Source organism: Drosophila pseudoobscura, chromosome 2 (assembly GCF_009870125.1).
Source record: "Drosophila pseudoobscura strain MV-25-SWS-2005 chromosome 2, UCI_Dpse_MV25, whole genome shotgun sequence".
NCBI classification, from domain to species: domain Eukaryota; kingdom Metazoa; phylum Arthropoda; class Insecta; order Diptera; family Drosophilidae; genus Drosophila; species Drosophila pseudoobscura.
This window is the reverse complement of record NC_046679.1, coordinates 16,181,710-16,197,841: the sequence shown is the minus strand read 5'-3', so window position 1 is coordinate 16,197,841 and position 16,132 is coordinate 16,181,710. Positions and strand designations below refer to the sequence as shown.

General features: G+C 47.7%; 1 protein-coding gene across 1 annotated transcript; it reads right to left on the bottom strand.

Moving 5' to 3' along the window:
* Window positions 1–8,991: 8,991 nt before the first annotated feature.
* LOC4801911 (glutaredoxin domain-containing cysteine-rich protein CG31559) lies at window positions 8,992–15,250 on the bottom strand. The gene is made up of 2 exons (XM_001358893.4): window positions 13,466–15,250; window positions 8,992–9,671 (listed from the first exon to the last, which is right to left on the bottom strand). Exons 1-2 carry the CDS (start codon window positions 14,468–14,470, stop codon window positions 9,198–9,200), a joined length of 1,479 nt encoding a protein of 492 aa, XP_001358930.3. The 5' UTR covers window positions 14,471–15,250; the 3' UTR covers window positions 8,992–9,197.
* Between the last annotated feature and the right edge of the window lie 882 nt (window positions 15,251–16,132).

Genomic DNA, 16,132 nt, shown 5'->3' with positions numbered 1-16,132 from the left:
AATCATCCTTGAACAGTAGTTAAAACAAAGAACCGGTCTGACTCTGTTCTGCCATCTATGCTCGTAGGTTTGGCAGCAGCCACAACAAAGTAAAGTAAAAATGTAGCTAACTGACAGTGAGACGGGCAGACGGACCGACAGACAATGTGCAAAAAATAATGAATATTACATTCAAATTTTACGAGTGCCACTTAGGCACGCGCCCCGCTCCCCCTGCCCCTCTCTGGTGTTTGAGCGTTGCAACAGCAAGAACAGAGCAGGGAGGAATAGAGAAGGGGATTGGAGGGGAGGGGAAGAGGAGTGCAGTGCATAGTGCTGTGTGGCAGTAGCATCGGCAACAACACATCTTCATATGTTGCAAAAGTCAGGCCACTCGCATAATGCCTCTTCTAGCCATGTTTATGCCACTTTATGCAAAAATAATTGCACAATTAGTTTGAAGCCTGCCGTGGCTGCTGCCAGAGCTGGGCATGACCCCTGCCCCACTCCATTCCACCCAGCCCGTGCCCCTGCCACTGTCGCTGTCCTACAATGTAAAATTGGTTCAAGCATTGCTGGCAACGCGCTGCAGGCAACACATCACCTGCCCTGGTGCCACCTCCGCCACCCGCCATCTCTCAAGCCTCTCAACCGACTTTCCTCCCCTCCCTCTCTTTCTTTGTCTCTATTGCATTCTCTCTTCATCCCGCTCCCTTTGCCTGCTCATTAGTAAGAGTTTTGAATGCTATTACAGCGTCATCCCCTCAACTCCTGCACGGCTCCGCCCTGCGCCTCCGCCTCCGCCCACTGCTGCCGACTGTCCTTGTAGCAAGCTTTCGTCCTCCTTTGCCCCTTTTGTCTGTTTGTACACATGTGCATAAGTGCAATGCAAACATACACACACATTCATAACCACACATACTCACAAACACACCTGCATACTCTTGCAAAGACAGGGGCACAGAGACAGAGGTACACGCAGACATTCATCGACACGAAGCCGCTGGCACTTTTTGCTTTTTGCTCACACGTACCGTACATACACCAAGTTTTTTATTCTTACCCCGGACACGCCCAAAAACAGCCACCCGTGACACCACGCCAGGGGCAGCGCAGCAGATGAAGAAAAAGATGCAGCATACCGGTACCACCACCAGTACCAGTGCCAGTAAGGGAGCAGCAGCAAGAACACGGACAAAAGGCGTAACTAGCCCGCAGAAGCTGGCAGAAGACAATGCGCTTAAAATTGGTAAGATTAGCCCGGCCCAGTTACCTACTCCCCGTTATCCCATGGCTCCTGCACCCGCAACGCCCTTGTTACGTTGCTTTTGCCACGCCCACGCCTATGACTCACCTAATCTCTTTGACATTTGCAGATTTACTTACATTTACCTCTGCACTAGTGCCAGTTGCCAGCTGTAAGCTGCTGCTGCCACTAAAGTTCCGTGTTTCTCCCTGCATTTGTAATACTCGAAGGAGGACAACAAAGTTGGTCCGACGGGGCTTTTAAGTCAGCGCTTTGGGGTTGACATTTAATTAGTTCACATATTATGCGATTAATTCAAATGATCCCCTATCCCCCACATGATGCCGTTGTCTGTGACAGATTCTGACACGCCCCGAAAAGGGTAAGATATATTTCAGAAACTATTGCATCAGAAGAGGTTTGAACCTGAGCCCATAATATGAAGAGAAATGGATACAAATAGGATGCTGATTGCAGAGGGCCAAAGTACTATTATAGTGGTTAGGAGAGGCATAGCTTACAAGTTTTTAAGTGCAACTTCAGAGGAATTTCATCTCCTTGAAAGTTCAGCAGCTGCAAAACAGACACAGCCACAGACACAGGACACAGGAGCTTAAATCAATTAGTTGAGTTTCAACTAATCAGTTGATTGACATTAATCAGCGCCCACAAACAAATCATTACCAAAGGTTTTCTTGTCGCACCAAATCAATAATAATATTAATTACGAAGCGAAACTGCAGAGCTTTTCAAACAATCCTCGACGACTGCAGCGATGATGGCACCTGATGCATCTGTCAACACACTTGTCAGTCGAGAGCTGCCAGCAGTTGGAGGAGCCTCTAACAAGTTCAACACGTTTGTGGCTTGGGCTCAGAGTGTTTCCATAGCCTTGGAATTGAATTATAATAAATTTTCGTCATATTTTCCAGTGCGTGGAAAGATTTGTGACCATGTTTTCACCTGTGTATCGACATCTCTACGAGTAAGAGGACCTACATATGTATACTCGCATGCAGATTTGTTTTTGGGTTGGGCCCGAGCTGGAGACCCATGTGCTTGTGGCTGCTTGTAATTACTTGAAATTGATATAAACACTTTTGAAATGAAATCGATCTAAGCTTCATGTTAACAGATTAACATGGCACACCCACACACACAAATTCAAACACAAACACACCCACAGATACAGTCTGTCTGCAGTTTACAATTATTATTTATATCCCCTCACATTGTATCCATGTGAATAAAAATATGTATCTTCCTCCGAAGCTTTGCTGCAAGGTACATGTGTGTGGGTGTGTGCGTATGCGTGTGTGTCTGTGTCTGTGGTTTGATAAGCTCTCGCTCTATCCATGCGTGTGCTTGTTCTTGTGCGTGTGCGTATGTGCGTCTGTGGCATACAAGTAATCCTTGAAACATGTTTTTGATTTGCAATTTAATCAAGATAATCAAGTTTTATGTGTTTTCCGAAAATTGAAAGTGTGCTGGCTGCTGTTTGCTGCCTGCTGCCTGGTGCCTGGTGCCCAGTGCTTTGTGACTTGCCACATTGTTTGCCATCCCTGCCTAGCAGAGCAGAGCAGAGCAGAAGAGTCCGTCCCTAGCCAAATTTGTTTAATCTTTAAATCGGGACATTAAAGGTTTTTATTAACTGTAATTTAATAACAAGCCATGAAAGAGATTCCCAAATATTGATGGGCCCATCTAATAAGCCTACACTTTATGGCCTATTTGGGGCAATTAGTGCGGATCAAAAAGTTTTCCAAATATCCCAGGCACAGCATGCAGCTGATAGAAAATATCCTCATATATGGGAGCCCCAGTTCTGCCCCTGGCTTTGGCCCTTGGCCTATCTAGTAGTGTGTGGTGAGGGAGGGGGAGACTGCAATTTACGTCGCTGCCTTTTGCATAGAAATGTAAAACTTTTTCATATTTTTCCACTTGACAAAGTCTTTATGCATCTTGCGTAATAGTTTTACGGCCGTGAGGGAAGCGCAAAAGTTTTATTCCTCCAGTATTCTCGGTCGTTCCTGGACCTGCCTCTGCCCCTGGCCTTCCTGCAGAGCACTTCCAATAACCATTCAATTCGCCTCCGACACAGACACCCCCCCTGGGCGCCCATTCCAGCGGTCCGGTCCGGTCCGCTCGACCTTCCCTGCATGTCCATGTCCGTCGACTGCAATTGCAGTTGATGGCTTTGATTTTATTCGTGAATGCACTTTTCTTGTTGGCTGCCCAGATTCTGTCCAGCTTGCGGGGCACTCGCATCCATTGTGCTGTCCTGCGCTGTCCTGCCCCTGTCCTGTCCCTTTATGCGCACTGCTGTTGTGTACTTTTATTATTAATATTTCTTCTTCCTCCTCGGCCATTTTCCGTTATTATTTATTGCTGCTGAAAAATGTTTATCCTCTCCCCAGCTCGACGGCAAACTTGACTGCAACTTGTAGAGAAGACAAATTTTCTTTTAGCTGCCAACTCTTCTTCTGACTTCTCTCCATTTTCTCGAGCATTGCATTCTTCTATAGGGTTCTGTTCTGTTCAGTTCAGTTCTGTTCAGTTGTGTTGGTCAGGTCATTATGTGGACTGACGTTGATGGAATTCCAAGTGCGAGTGCTGCACTTAGCGGCCAGGGAAAGGCAAGGAAAAGCTCTTAGCCGGGGATAACGCGGCGTATGCGTAATGCGGATACGTGCTGTCCATGCAAAGTGCAAAGTCGAGCTGCCGCTCGAGGTAAATCGTATGTAAATAGAAAATTTATCAAACAAGATTGAAATCATTGTTGCTGTGCAAATACAAAATACGAATCCTTATCCCCGGCTAAAAAGGTTCAGTCCCAGTCCAGGGCCTGTGTCTATTAAGGGACAAACAAAACGCCTGGCACATATAGTACGCCCCTTCTCCTTTCAACAATCTGCCTTTGCCCATTGGCAGCTAATTTCGTTTAATACGCAACCCACAAAGCTAGAACTGCCCACCGCTGACCGAGGATGATGGTCACCCATCGTCCGTTTCCATTCCGTTTCTGCGTCTAATTTCGGGCCAAGATTGTTTGGCCAAATCTCCAGGCACACATCATCAAGTGCGTGCGTGTGTGGGCCGAGTCACGCCCTCCGCCTCCGCCTCCGTTCGGGCACACACATTTTGCATAAATCAAACAAGCAAATCGACATGTAAACAACAATTTTTGCAAATTCAATTGAATTTCGAACTGTGGAAATGAAACAGAGACCGTAACCCAAGACCCAATACCCAGTCAGGGCATGGGCTTGGGCTTGGGCTTGGGCTTGGGTTGAGTTCCTTGGGGGCCTCGGGGACTGGGCGTGTATCCAATCCGAGCAATTTTCCCAATCGCACGATACACGTGCAAGCAGCGCCAACAACTTCGTCCAACAACAACAAAAACAACAACAAAGGCACGCACACTCAATTATTTGCTAAAAGCTTATGTAAACGCCTTCGTGTCAAGGGATTTTATTAACTGCTTCTTTCTGCCTGGCCTATTGAGCCGGCGGCCAGGCTAAGCCGAAATTTAAAACTAACACATCCACGCACACACTCCTGGGACACATCCACACAAGGACAGATGAAAATTTGCACACAGATCGCTCGACTAGGAGCATAGCGTCCTAGATAAGAATCAAGAAAAATCTAGCAGAGAAAATTCCATTTCCAATTGGTCCGAGCGATGATACTCTGCTGCCTGAGCAAACACATAGGTCCTTTGTCGAAGTTGAACTTGTTTACCCACGCAGTTAATATGAGATAACATCCTATCATTATCATTAAGTTGAAGTGGATGAAAGCTGAAGTCTTTTCTTTTAGGACACAGCTAATGCATCCGTTGGTTAGGGTATAGCTTTATACAAAGAAATTGAAAAATGCTACAGAATGAATCAAAGTGAAAAACGAATATGCGAGACACAGCAACAGAGCAACAGAGCAACAGACATGAGGGACTCCGCTCGACTCCTCTCTCTCGATGTGTGTGCTGCGTCCGCCTAACGAGCGAATCGTGTTCAATAAATATTTACCAGTCAGTCAGAGAAGCAGTGCACGAAGAGCGGAGAACGACAGGAAAATAGGGGACCAGGCAACGAGGTACTATACTCGCAGAGATAGAAATATCTTCTGGGAGAGACAGCGCCGAGACGCTTTATGCGGGCAGGTGCCCCAACCCCAACCCCGACCCCAACCCAATGCAGAACACAAAAAAGGAAGGGAATACAGCCAAAGTGACTGTGGCAAATCCGTGCCCCAGGCCCGTGCCGTACATCAGCTGCTTGCTTAGCTAATACAGCCGAACTTCAGCTGTTTCTGTTCTGGCAGCGCCTTTGCATCCTGCATCTATACGGAATCGCGTCTATGAAATATTCAGTCATTTACAGCTCACTCTGGAGAATTCGTTCATGATGTTCTGTTCCTGCTGCTGTTGCTCCTGCCAGTTGTGCCCTGCCCTGTCTTGATCCTCTTGCTGGTTTTGGTTCTGTGTCTGTGTCTGTTTCCTCCATCTCCAACTCCATCTCCACCTACCAAACCGTGCCTCAATTTATGAGCGCCCAGTGTGTGCTTTAATAGTTCGCAGCTGAATTAATTGGCTGCTGCACAAGTAGAACAAGATGAGACAGCGATAGATCCAGCTTCAGCTTCAGCGCATATATTTACCATATATCTCGCACTTGCCATTAAAATAATTTAATCAAAATGTTGTTCAATCCGCCCCCGCCATCGCACATCGGCCCATCGTCCCACAAGGAGGAGGCGAAAGGCGAACTTTCGATAAAAGCGGATGGCTGCCAGGGTGTGATATATCTTTATAGTACATATCGTGTGTGTGTGTGGTGCATGTACGTATGTGTGAGGGCGGGGTGGGAGCATACCCGTAAATTTTAATCAATTCTTTGCTTACTTTTGCTATCTCTTGGCCGCACTTTGCCTTTTTATTTTATTTACTGCTCAAGGCGCATTACTTTCGAATTGTTATGCACTTTGCTCGCTTTTTTTGGTGGTAATATAAAGATACGACACGAGCATTGACTGATGGCATATTTACTGAATGCTCAACTCAAAGGTTGCAGCTATAAGTTTAAGTTGCAGGCATTGTCCTCTCAGGGAAAGGGTATTTCTTCTTTCGTCTAGTAAAGCACTATTCTATCGCCTGCCACATACTTTTTTTAGAGCAAACAACTGCAGAATCGCACGAAAGGATCCTGCTGATTGTAACGAAGCCAGATTAAAACTTATGCACACACTCAGAGTAGACCGTTGAGCAGAGAAAAGACGGCTCTGGCCAGCTCCCTGTACGATGGGGCTCCGCTTAGAATGGTGCCCCAACTGTGCTCCATAATGTGAGCTATGTTAGTTTTATGGCAGACAACTGGCAAATGGGTTAGGTTTGGGCTACGCCCAGCCAAATGACAATAAAAAATGTAACTAACCGCTGCGGCTGCCCCGACAGCAGCATTGTAAATGCTTTATGAGCCTTTGGAGTGCCATAATTTTCACTTAATAATCCGTTGAGTAGCTGCCCGTGATTTGTAGCCCAGCCAGCCCTACCCGATTCGTCGAGAGAACAACAAAGAGTGTAATGAGCTGACTGTGGGATGCGGTACGGTGCGGTGCGGTGTGGTGCGGCTCGGTTGCCTCCGTGGCCGGAGGCAGGCCAAAACAATTTGAAAGTTTTTGCCAAAAACATAATGTGTGGCTAATTTTATTTGTCGCCAATTGGGAGCGATGCGATGCGATGCTGCCGTCCGCTTGACACACTAATTTATAGTGAGCCAGAGCTCCCGAAAACACCTGTGCCCGAGAGTATGCAGCGCTTTCGTTTTCAGATGCTCTCGTACAATATTTCCGGACCATGCCACAGACCCCATTCTGAAAATGCCAAATAATACTGCACACACCCACACAGAGAGGGAGGGCACAAAAAATGTTTAATGACCAAATTGCACATGAAATTGCGCGCATAAACTAATTACCGCGGATAAAGTTAACAATGCCAGCGATTCAAGGCAATGCCTGGAACGGGGACTCTGCTCTACACTGCTCTGTCCTGGTATTGGCTTAACTGCCAGGCGACAGCGACCAGCTGCCATTATGTGGCACAACGGAACTCGACTCAAATACAGAGCGACAGGACAGGGCCCCCCAGGTCTTCCATCGCATACCGTGCTGTGTGCTGTACGGTGCTGTGGTTCCATCCAGCTGTGTGGCCACCAGACGACACTCACATGACGCCACCGTTTGCCAGCATTACCGGTATTTACAATATATATATTTTAATATTTTTCGGTGGCTCCTCGCACTCTCAGTTCTCGGCTCCAAGGACCCCGATCACGGACCACGACGACGACCCCAAACCCAAAGCCAGGCAGAACTCCAATCCGAGCACCACAACCCCTTGGAATATTGTGTGTTATTGTGCCAAATTGTTTATGAAAAATTGCGTATGACGACGCCGCTGTTGGCACATAAATCAAGCCGCCTTGGCTGAGGATTTGGGCCAACAGCTCGACGGGTCGCTCGGTGGGTCGTTCGGTGGCTCGCTCGACGGCTCCGTGGGTCCGCTTGGTAATTACAATGTAGCCGCCTGTGAATTTAACGATCTGGGGGGCCAGTCAGGCAGCGGAAGCATAACAATTTCAGCCATGCCATGCCTCGTCGCTGCTGCTTCTGATTCTGATGCTGAGGCTGGGGCTGAAGAGCCCACGAAAGGGTTTGGCTGGTTGTTTTTCCTTCGCTGGCTGCCGGTCAGTTCGGTTGGTCAGTTGGTTGCTGGCTGGCTTCTGGCTGCTTGGTAGGTGGCTCAGTGCGTGAGGGTGGCATGTTAACAAAAGTGTGAGCCAAGTGGAAAATAACATTAAAAGGGGCTATAACAATAACTAACAAAGACACCAAAAGCAAATAGCAACGGCAAATGGTTGGGGCCAGGCTGACTGGCTAACTGGCAGAAAGGCAAACGTAGACGTCCCTTCCGACTCGAGCAGGGGCAGGCCGACAAAAATTAAATGGCGCGAGAAAATTGCATGGTCGGTGTGGTTCAGAGGGAGAGAGAGCGAGAGAGGGAAGGAGAGAAGCTGGTTTACATAATTGCCAAGAGCCAGGGCGAATGGAATAGATGCAGGAGGGCCGAGTGGAAAGCAATCATGGCGGAGTTGAAGCTTACTTACCCGTACACACACACACACACAAAAATACCCCGATACACTTGTACATGGCTACATGTCCTTGCCCCTCCATAATATTAAACTATTTCCTGAAATGTATACTCTGCCTCTGTCGCTGTTTGGCCCACATTGTGGGGCATAGTTTTGGGTGCTACTGCACTTAAGTTAGTCCATAATTCACTTTCACGGACGCCAACGAATAATGCCTGGGGTGCTGTTGGAATCAAAGGTCAGTTTTGCCCTTTTTGCTGTTTCCAGAATTAAATTTCTACCCAAAATAACATCCTATACTATTCAAAACGCATCAAGCCAAAAAGTATGCAATTCAATCAGCAAATGCACAAAATTAATTTAGAGTCAATTAGATGGCATGCCATGCAGAGTTTAATGGAAATCCAAATCAGAATGCAGTTTTTCATACTTTGTGGTTCAATGGAAAATGAATAAAAATTGTAGGTTCAATCAGCTTAACAGCATTTCAAATATTTGCGAAACATTCGGGGAAAACTAATTATATGTCCGCTTTGCCGTGCCATCAGGATCCACATATCTTAGCTCCATCTCCCTCTGAAGTAGGAAAATAAGCACACAAGAAGGACATATTCTTTTTAAACTATTTACTACTTAGAACTAGAATATGCTGCTTGTTGTTAATTGCTGACTAAGCTTAACAGGGCTTACGATTAGCTTGATTTACACGCAAAAAATAAAGGCTGAGCGGATATAAAATGCAGAAACACTTATGAGCTATACAGACAGTCCGCACTCCAGCTCCGGATCCAGTCCAGTCCAGTCCCGGGCTCTCCTCAGCAGTTGTGGCACTTGACCAGTCCTACCTCGTCGCAGTTCATGCATTTGAGGGCCACGAACTCGGCCGTAAAGTGGTTCCGGTGAACGGACTTCTTGGACCCGTTGCAGGAGGGACAGGGCAGCAGGCGGTAGCCGCCGCAGGTCTGGCAGGTGTAGGTGCTGGAAATGGACTTGTACGGCTTGAGTAGCTGGCGAAGCTCCCCGGACTCGTTCAACCGCTCCACTGTGTCCGCGTCGCCGATGTGCTGGCCCTCGACATACAGCTGGGGCACTCGGACATGGGAGGTCTGCATGCGCTGGCGCATCTCGGCCTGGTACTCGACGCTCATGAAGACATCCCGCTCCTCGAACTTGATCAGCAGAGTGCGCAGAATCTGCTTGACATTGGCACATTTCGTGTAGGTGTCCCGTATAATGCCCATGCTGGTGGTGTACAGCACCACTTTTCCCAGGTCTTTCTCTTTGTAGCACTGTGGGTGGATAGGAGAAGAGGTGGAAAAAGAGCAACAGATTAGTTCGAGTTCGAGTTCTGGTTATTGCCGGAGTCGAGTCGAGTTGACGTTGACTGGGTCGGTGGCTAAAAGCAGGCCACCAAAAACTGGAAATTGGCGCAACATTCGCCACAGAGCGCGGATTTCAGTGTTTGTCATGGTCATGCAAGAACGGCATGTCCAAATTGGGTCTCTAGTTTGTGAGGATGAAGGCCAGGCCAGTCTGAAAAAAAGAGACAAAAGCAACGCGGAAGAATCGCCAACTTTAAGCTGCGATAGATTATTACAGACAATCGATTTCAATCTAAAGGCGATGACAATGCCAATGGCAACGGGAAAACCAAGAGGACTACCGCCTAATGATGCAAAACTCATATTTGATTGCAGGGGCTGATGCAAGAATTAGGTAGAAATCAGGTCTTGCTAGCAAACAGGAATGCAATTCGGGAGAACTGGTTGGGCCTCATGCATGGAAAACTTCAATCTTAGGCACAGCGCACTCTCCAAGCCGTTGGGTTCATTAGCTTGGAGTCACGTAACCACCAGCCAGCAGACAGCTGCCAGCAGCCAACTCTGCATGTCACTCAAAATCCTATTAATCAATACAATTAAGCAATAATAGGAAAACTGCTAGGCAATCGACAGGCAGCAGCAGCAACAGGCAATCGTACTCGTACAATGGAAATCTGGAATGTTTTCCCGACAATTTATGATGTCTTATTTTGTAAGCCTCAACCGGTTCGGCTCAGGGGGGTTCGTTCATTTCATTTGACAATTAACATTTCCGTTAGTTGGCCAACTTTGGTGGCGTCTGCTTTGGCTAATGAACCGAGCCGAACCGCACCAAACCGAACCGGGCGGACAGAGCTCTGGTATCAATGAACTATGCAGCGTGGAGTGGGCAGAGGCAGTGTGGGGTTCGGAGTGGTTTGGGTTTGGGGGGACTGCAGCATCCCCAAACCGGTGTGACGAGAATTTGCATTGCAATAGAAAGAAAGAAAATTAATAAGCAGGCGACTGAAACGAAATGAAGAGAGAAAGACAAACACGGCGACAGAGCCTGCGCCGTGGAGATGCAGATAGAGAGACAGCGACAAAGTGCAGCTGCATGTGCCGTTGTCAGCGACAAACGCGAGAAAAATATTTCATGACAAAATCAAAATCAAGAAAAAAAGTTCAAAGCCACGCAGCACGAACCAAATCAACAATAAACAACCAAACATCCAGCAAGCAACAAACAACAAACAACAAACGAGCTGCGGTCAAATGGAAAGTCAACTCCAGGCCGGAGCGAAGTGAACGTCGCCGCTAAGCTGTTTTTCCAATTCAATTTCAGCAATTGTCTGCCCAGTATGTCCCTGGCACTGCCACTGCTGCAATGCTGCACTGCTGCATTGGTGCACTGCTGCATTGGTGCAGTGTCTGCTGGAGAAAACTAAACTCCCATTTCTATACGCGGGTCCCAGCCAATACTGTCTGTTGGGACAGTGGTTCAATGTCAACTCTTGGCTATAATTTGCATTGCCAAAAACATAAACACACCGGCAATTAACAATTACAACACGTGATTTGCACGGCTAACCTCGGCGCGACTTTTGTCGAGCTGCAGTCGTCGTCGCCGCAGTCGCCTCAGAAGCAGCATCAGCCACAGCAGCAACAACGCAGCGCGCTGCTCTGCTACATATTAATGGACAAAAGAGAAAGCAGGTCACTTGTATGGCCAATAGCCAGCAGCGAGCAGTCGGAGCAGAGTGATTGCCAATCGAAGAGTTGAGCAACACACATCGAGATACGAGGCTAATGCCAGTGATGCCTCAACCCATGAGGTTGTTGTTGCGACTGCGACAGCGACTGCTGATGCTTCTCGAAGGTGACAAAGTGAGTTGTGCTTTTTGTGTGCAAGCACCTTCAATTTGTAACCATCAAAAATCCGTCGATTGCTCTAATTAGGGCTTCAAGCGCCGAAGGGCTAAACAATCGGCCACGATACGAAACAATGCCAGATGCCAGTCAGATTTTCACTTTCGATTTTTACTGCTCTGCATACGAGAGTGGAATGGAATGGCCTGGAATGCCAGGCCTGCATTATAATTAACATCATCTCACTTTTCCTATTGTTGGTCTCTGAATGCTTCCTACCATCCGTCCGAGTGTCTGAGTAGAGTATCTGGCTGGCTGGCTAATTTGCATGTGAGCCGCTATAAGGCCATAAAACATATCCATTCATTTAGCATCTACTTAATTTATGCCGATCCGTTGTGCTGTTTCTCGACTGTCGGTCGAAGGCGGGCCAACGCCAGCCGTCGCTCCGTCAATTCATCAGGTCTTGCTCCATGGCTCAGAAAGTGAAAAGCAAGAAAGCCACAAGCAACACAATTAAAATGATCTAAAATCTGTTCATTTAATTAGATAAAGGGAAATTTCTAAGTCGCTTTGTGCAGAGGAAACCAAATGAGAGCAGCAGCCAGACTAATAAAAATTAAAAAGCATAAAAATAAAAATAAAAAAACAATTCCAAGCCGAAAATGTATTTATGGACTATTGCCGGAGCAGAAAAGATTTCTTTTCGAGTCATGGTTGATATTAGGAAATGGGGGAAAAGCGCGTAAGCGGGCGGAAAAATGGTCGATGATAGTCCATCAAATGGGAACAAGTTCCAGCTTCAGTGTTGAAAGATCTTTGGAACCCAAAATGGGAGTCCCAAATGATGCCATTTTGATTCGAAACCTTGGCAGATAATATATCAAATTTTGTCTTAATCTTGGCATTCAGATAAAAAGCTCTTCAGGTGAATAAACATAAATCTACGATATCTGAGATTTATCAAGCGATTTCTTCATTTCTTTAACAATTAATGATCGTTTTATGCAAAACTAGTTCCCAGAACACGCCTCGGAAAAAAAGAAACTAATACAATTTCCACTTTTACGATGACAATTCCATTCAGCACCGTTGGCTAGCTGTTGTTTCAGCGCCCCAACCCAACAACTGCGATTAGTCGTGAGTCCAAGCCGAAAACCACGCACCCAAACTACAGAGCAATCTCTGGGAAAGAGCATGGAAAGATACATGGAAACGTAAATGTTGCTAACGTCGCTGAGTCGGACCGATGCCGATATCTGGAATAAGCCAAGCCAAGCGCTATCTGAGCAAGTAGTAAACGCGCGCTAAGCGCATACAAAACGACAAAGACAAAGACAGCATAGCACAGCACAGCACAAAATAAGCCACTTAACGGTTTTCATTATAATTGAAGAAGAAACTGAACGAAGAGACGTTGAAAGCACAGCTCGTGTGTGGAGCCACCAGGCGGACAAGCAGGCTGGGGGCAGGCTGGGAGGGGAGGGGAGACAGCAGTTGCTCATTAGATTACGGGTAAAATGAGCGGGTTGTGAGCCGTCAATTCGAAATGTGAAAGATATTGAAAAGCTGCTCTGACTCTGAGTCCACACATCGGCATCGGCATCGGCATCTTCAATTGTTGGGTAGCACTTTCTCTGAACGAGACGTGTGCATATTGGGATGGCAGACAATCGGCGGAGAGATGCTCACATCGCACCGAGGGATTGCATAATTTGGCCGGTCCCGGGCAGATGACTCAATGGTGGTGGGCAATCATGCAGACGAGACGTTGTTGACGCCGACACCGTGGGAACTGAATAACTCTGAATAACTGAATGCCTAAATGTCTCAATTCCCTGCATATTCATATCCATATTCACATATTCACATACATATGTGTGTGTGCTCATGTTCATTCGACCTCGACTCACCTTGGCATTGGGCTGCTGCTGGAGCTGCAAGAACGTGGCTATTCCATTGCGCACACGATTCTTGACGCCTCGCACCGTTCCCTTGGCCGAGCGAATGGTAGACTGGGTGGAGCTGCTGCCACACCGCACATCCCGGTAGCCGGCGAAGAGATCTTGCTGTTCCGTTAGGCTCGCGGCCATCTCCGACTCGTCGCCGTCGACGTGACGCGCGAAGCTGCTAAAGTTCTCGTGCTCGTTAATGTGAAAGCTGTAGTATTGATCGTCTGCATATTTGTAGTTGATGTTGCTGCTGCCACTGCCACTGCCACTGCCTCTGCCATTGGTGTGGCTGTGGCCGTGGATGTTGCTGGTAACTGGCAGAGATTGCGAGGCGGCCTCAATGCTGTCCAACGACTCCTCACCGGTTTGCACAAAGTTGGCTCTCTCCACGGCTGCACGCAGCTCCTCGATTTTCTCCTCGCTAAGCGACTCGCGGGACAGGCGCAACGACATCTTGCCCGCTGGCATTGGCTTGTCCTTGACCTCGGCATCGGCATCGGTATCGATATCGGCCTGGGTAGTGACGGTCCCCGTGTACTGCACCACGTACTCCTCCGCACTGCGCCGATCCCGTATGTCTCGCAGCAGGGAGTCCGGCAGCAGGGAGCCCAGGGATCCCAGCATGCGTATCGACTTTTGCCGCTGCCGCTGCAGCTGCAGCTGGCCGCTGGGCTGGGAGGCCGCCTGACGCACGTACTCCGTGCTGCTGCAGTTGAGGGAGTCACTGCCCAGGGAGGAGGGACCACTCTCCTCGCTGTCGTCGGTCAGCAGCGATGCGGGCTTGGCCGGAACGCCGTTGCTCTCCAGATCGCTTCCGTTCCCGCTGTCCGCCCGCTCGCAGTGCGTGGCGTACTTCTGGTACTGATCCATGTAGCAATTACCCGGATTGCTGCCACTGCTGCTGCTGCTATTGCTACTACTGCCTCCTACTCCCGTTGCTGTGGTTGGGGGCGTGGCGACCACCATGATTACGTATACTTATGTTGCACGCGGCGGACGGAAGACACTGTGTATAAGGGGGCACTGTGCAACACGCGGCTGCCTTCTCAGTCTGGAGTCTTCTGGTCTAAGTTTGAGGCTTTGATTATTTGTTTGGCTGCCAAATGCAAGCGTTCAATGACTCTGACTCTAACGGACGTTGCACCCGACGTCGCATGTCTTTATGCTTCAGCTCTTGTCGTTAGACTGGCTGGCCGGCCTGACTTTTTCTTGCAGCTCCAACGGAGCTGCCGCTCAGATCGTGGCTCTCACAGCACCTGCCAAGACAGAGCAACTCTCATGCATCGTTTCTCTCTCTTTCTCTGTTTAGGCCATTTCTCCAGCCGGAATTCAGCGCTGGCTCTCTCTCCAGTCATTCAGCAACTGCCGAGCTGGCTTGCTTTCTTTCTTTCACCCGATTGCATTAGCCGCGCGTTATTAGATTTTGTAATTTTAGCGCCCGTTTCTGTTTCTATATCTATGTATTTCTATTTCCAAATTGTTTGTCATTAGTGGCGAAGAAGTTTCTGCCCGCTTCGCAAAATTACCAATTGGCCTACAAAGGCAGACGGGGACGGATACGGGGAGCAGCATGACGCCTGCACGTGACTGTGACGCTATTCCGAGTGGCAGCCTGGGGAAGAGTCAACTGATCATGTGGCCAGATTATCCATGGGGTATGGAATAGTTGGTTGCGCCAGAGAACCGTACGAACACAAATTAGCAGAGATTCTAGCAACACCAATTAAATAATTATTTCATCTCTTTGATAGAACTTGACCTACATAAATGAAGATTTGATTGATTGATCAAGGTGAAAAATTGAATTGATTTTTCTCACTTAAACTCTTATTTCTTTGTTATCGAATCCGTAAATTTATCATCTTTATTATTTATATCACAGTATATATAATCAGAATACATTTAATCTGAATGCAACGATTATTGTCGCGAGTTTGGTATTTTTTACATTTTTACTCTGGCACGAATATTAGAGAATTTTCTTACTGATAGAAAAAGTTGATTCATTTCATTCAAAAGAACGAATTAACAAAAGCCACAAAACAAAACTGTGGCTAAGAAAAAACTTATTGTGTATGCAAATAATAAAAGATGCCAAATAACTACTGGAGCTGCGGTGCGGGGTCGGTAGCAGGCGTTGGGGCGCATTATCAGCTTAGGGAAGTGGGGAAAAGATACTAACTATAAAGTTTTGGCAGAGCTGTACAGCAGCAGCATCAGCAACCGCACAATCAATGCAAATGCCAAGTTTGGCTGACTGGGGGTTATCTGGTGGCTTTTCCGAAATCAACCAAATATCACGTATCACCACACAGCACCCGGAGTGGAGCGGAGCCGAGCGGCAGTCACAGCGTTGCAATCGAAGCCGCAATAAAGAGTTGCATCTAATTGACAAAACGGGGGGCCGGGTCGTTATCAATAGAGAAAGAACAATCGAAGAATCTATCGGGCAAACTGACAAATTTCACAGAATTCCGATGCCATGAGCTCGGCATGGTCTGGTCTGCCGAGCGTGTTTATCGCGAAATTTGATGTCTGCAGAATTTGGCGACCGATAATATCATCTGGTCTGGCACCATGCTCCATGCCCCGATGAGTGTGGAGTGTGACAGATTGCAGCGCGTGACA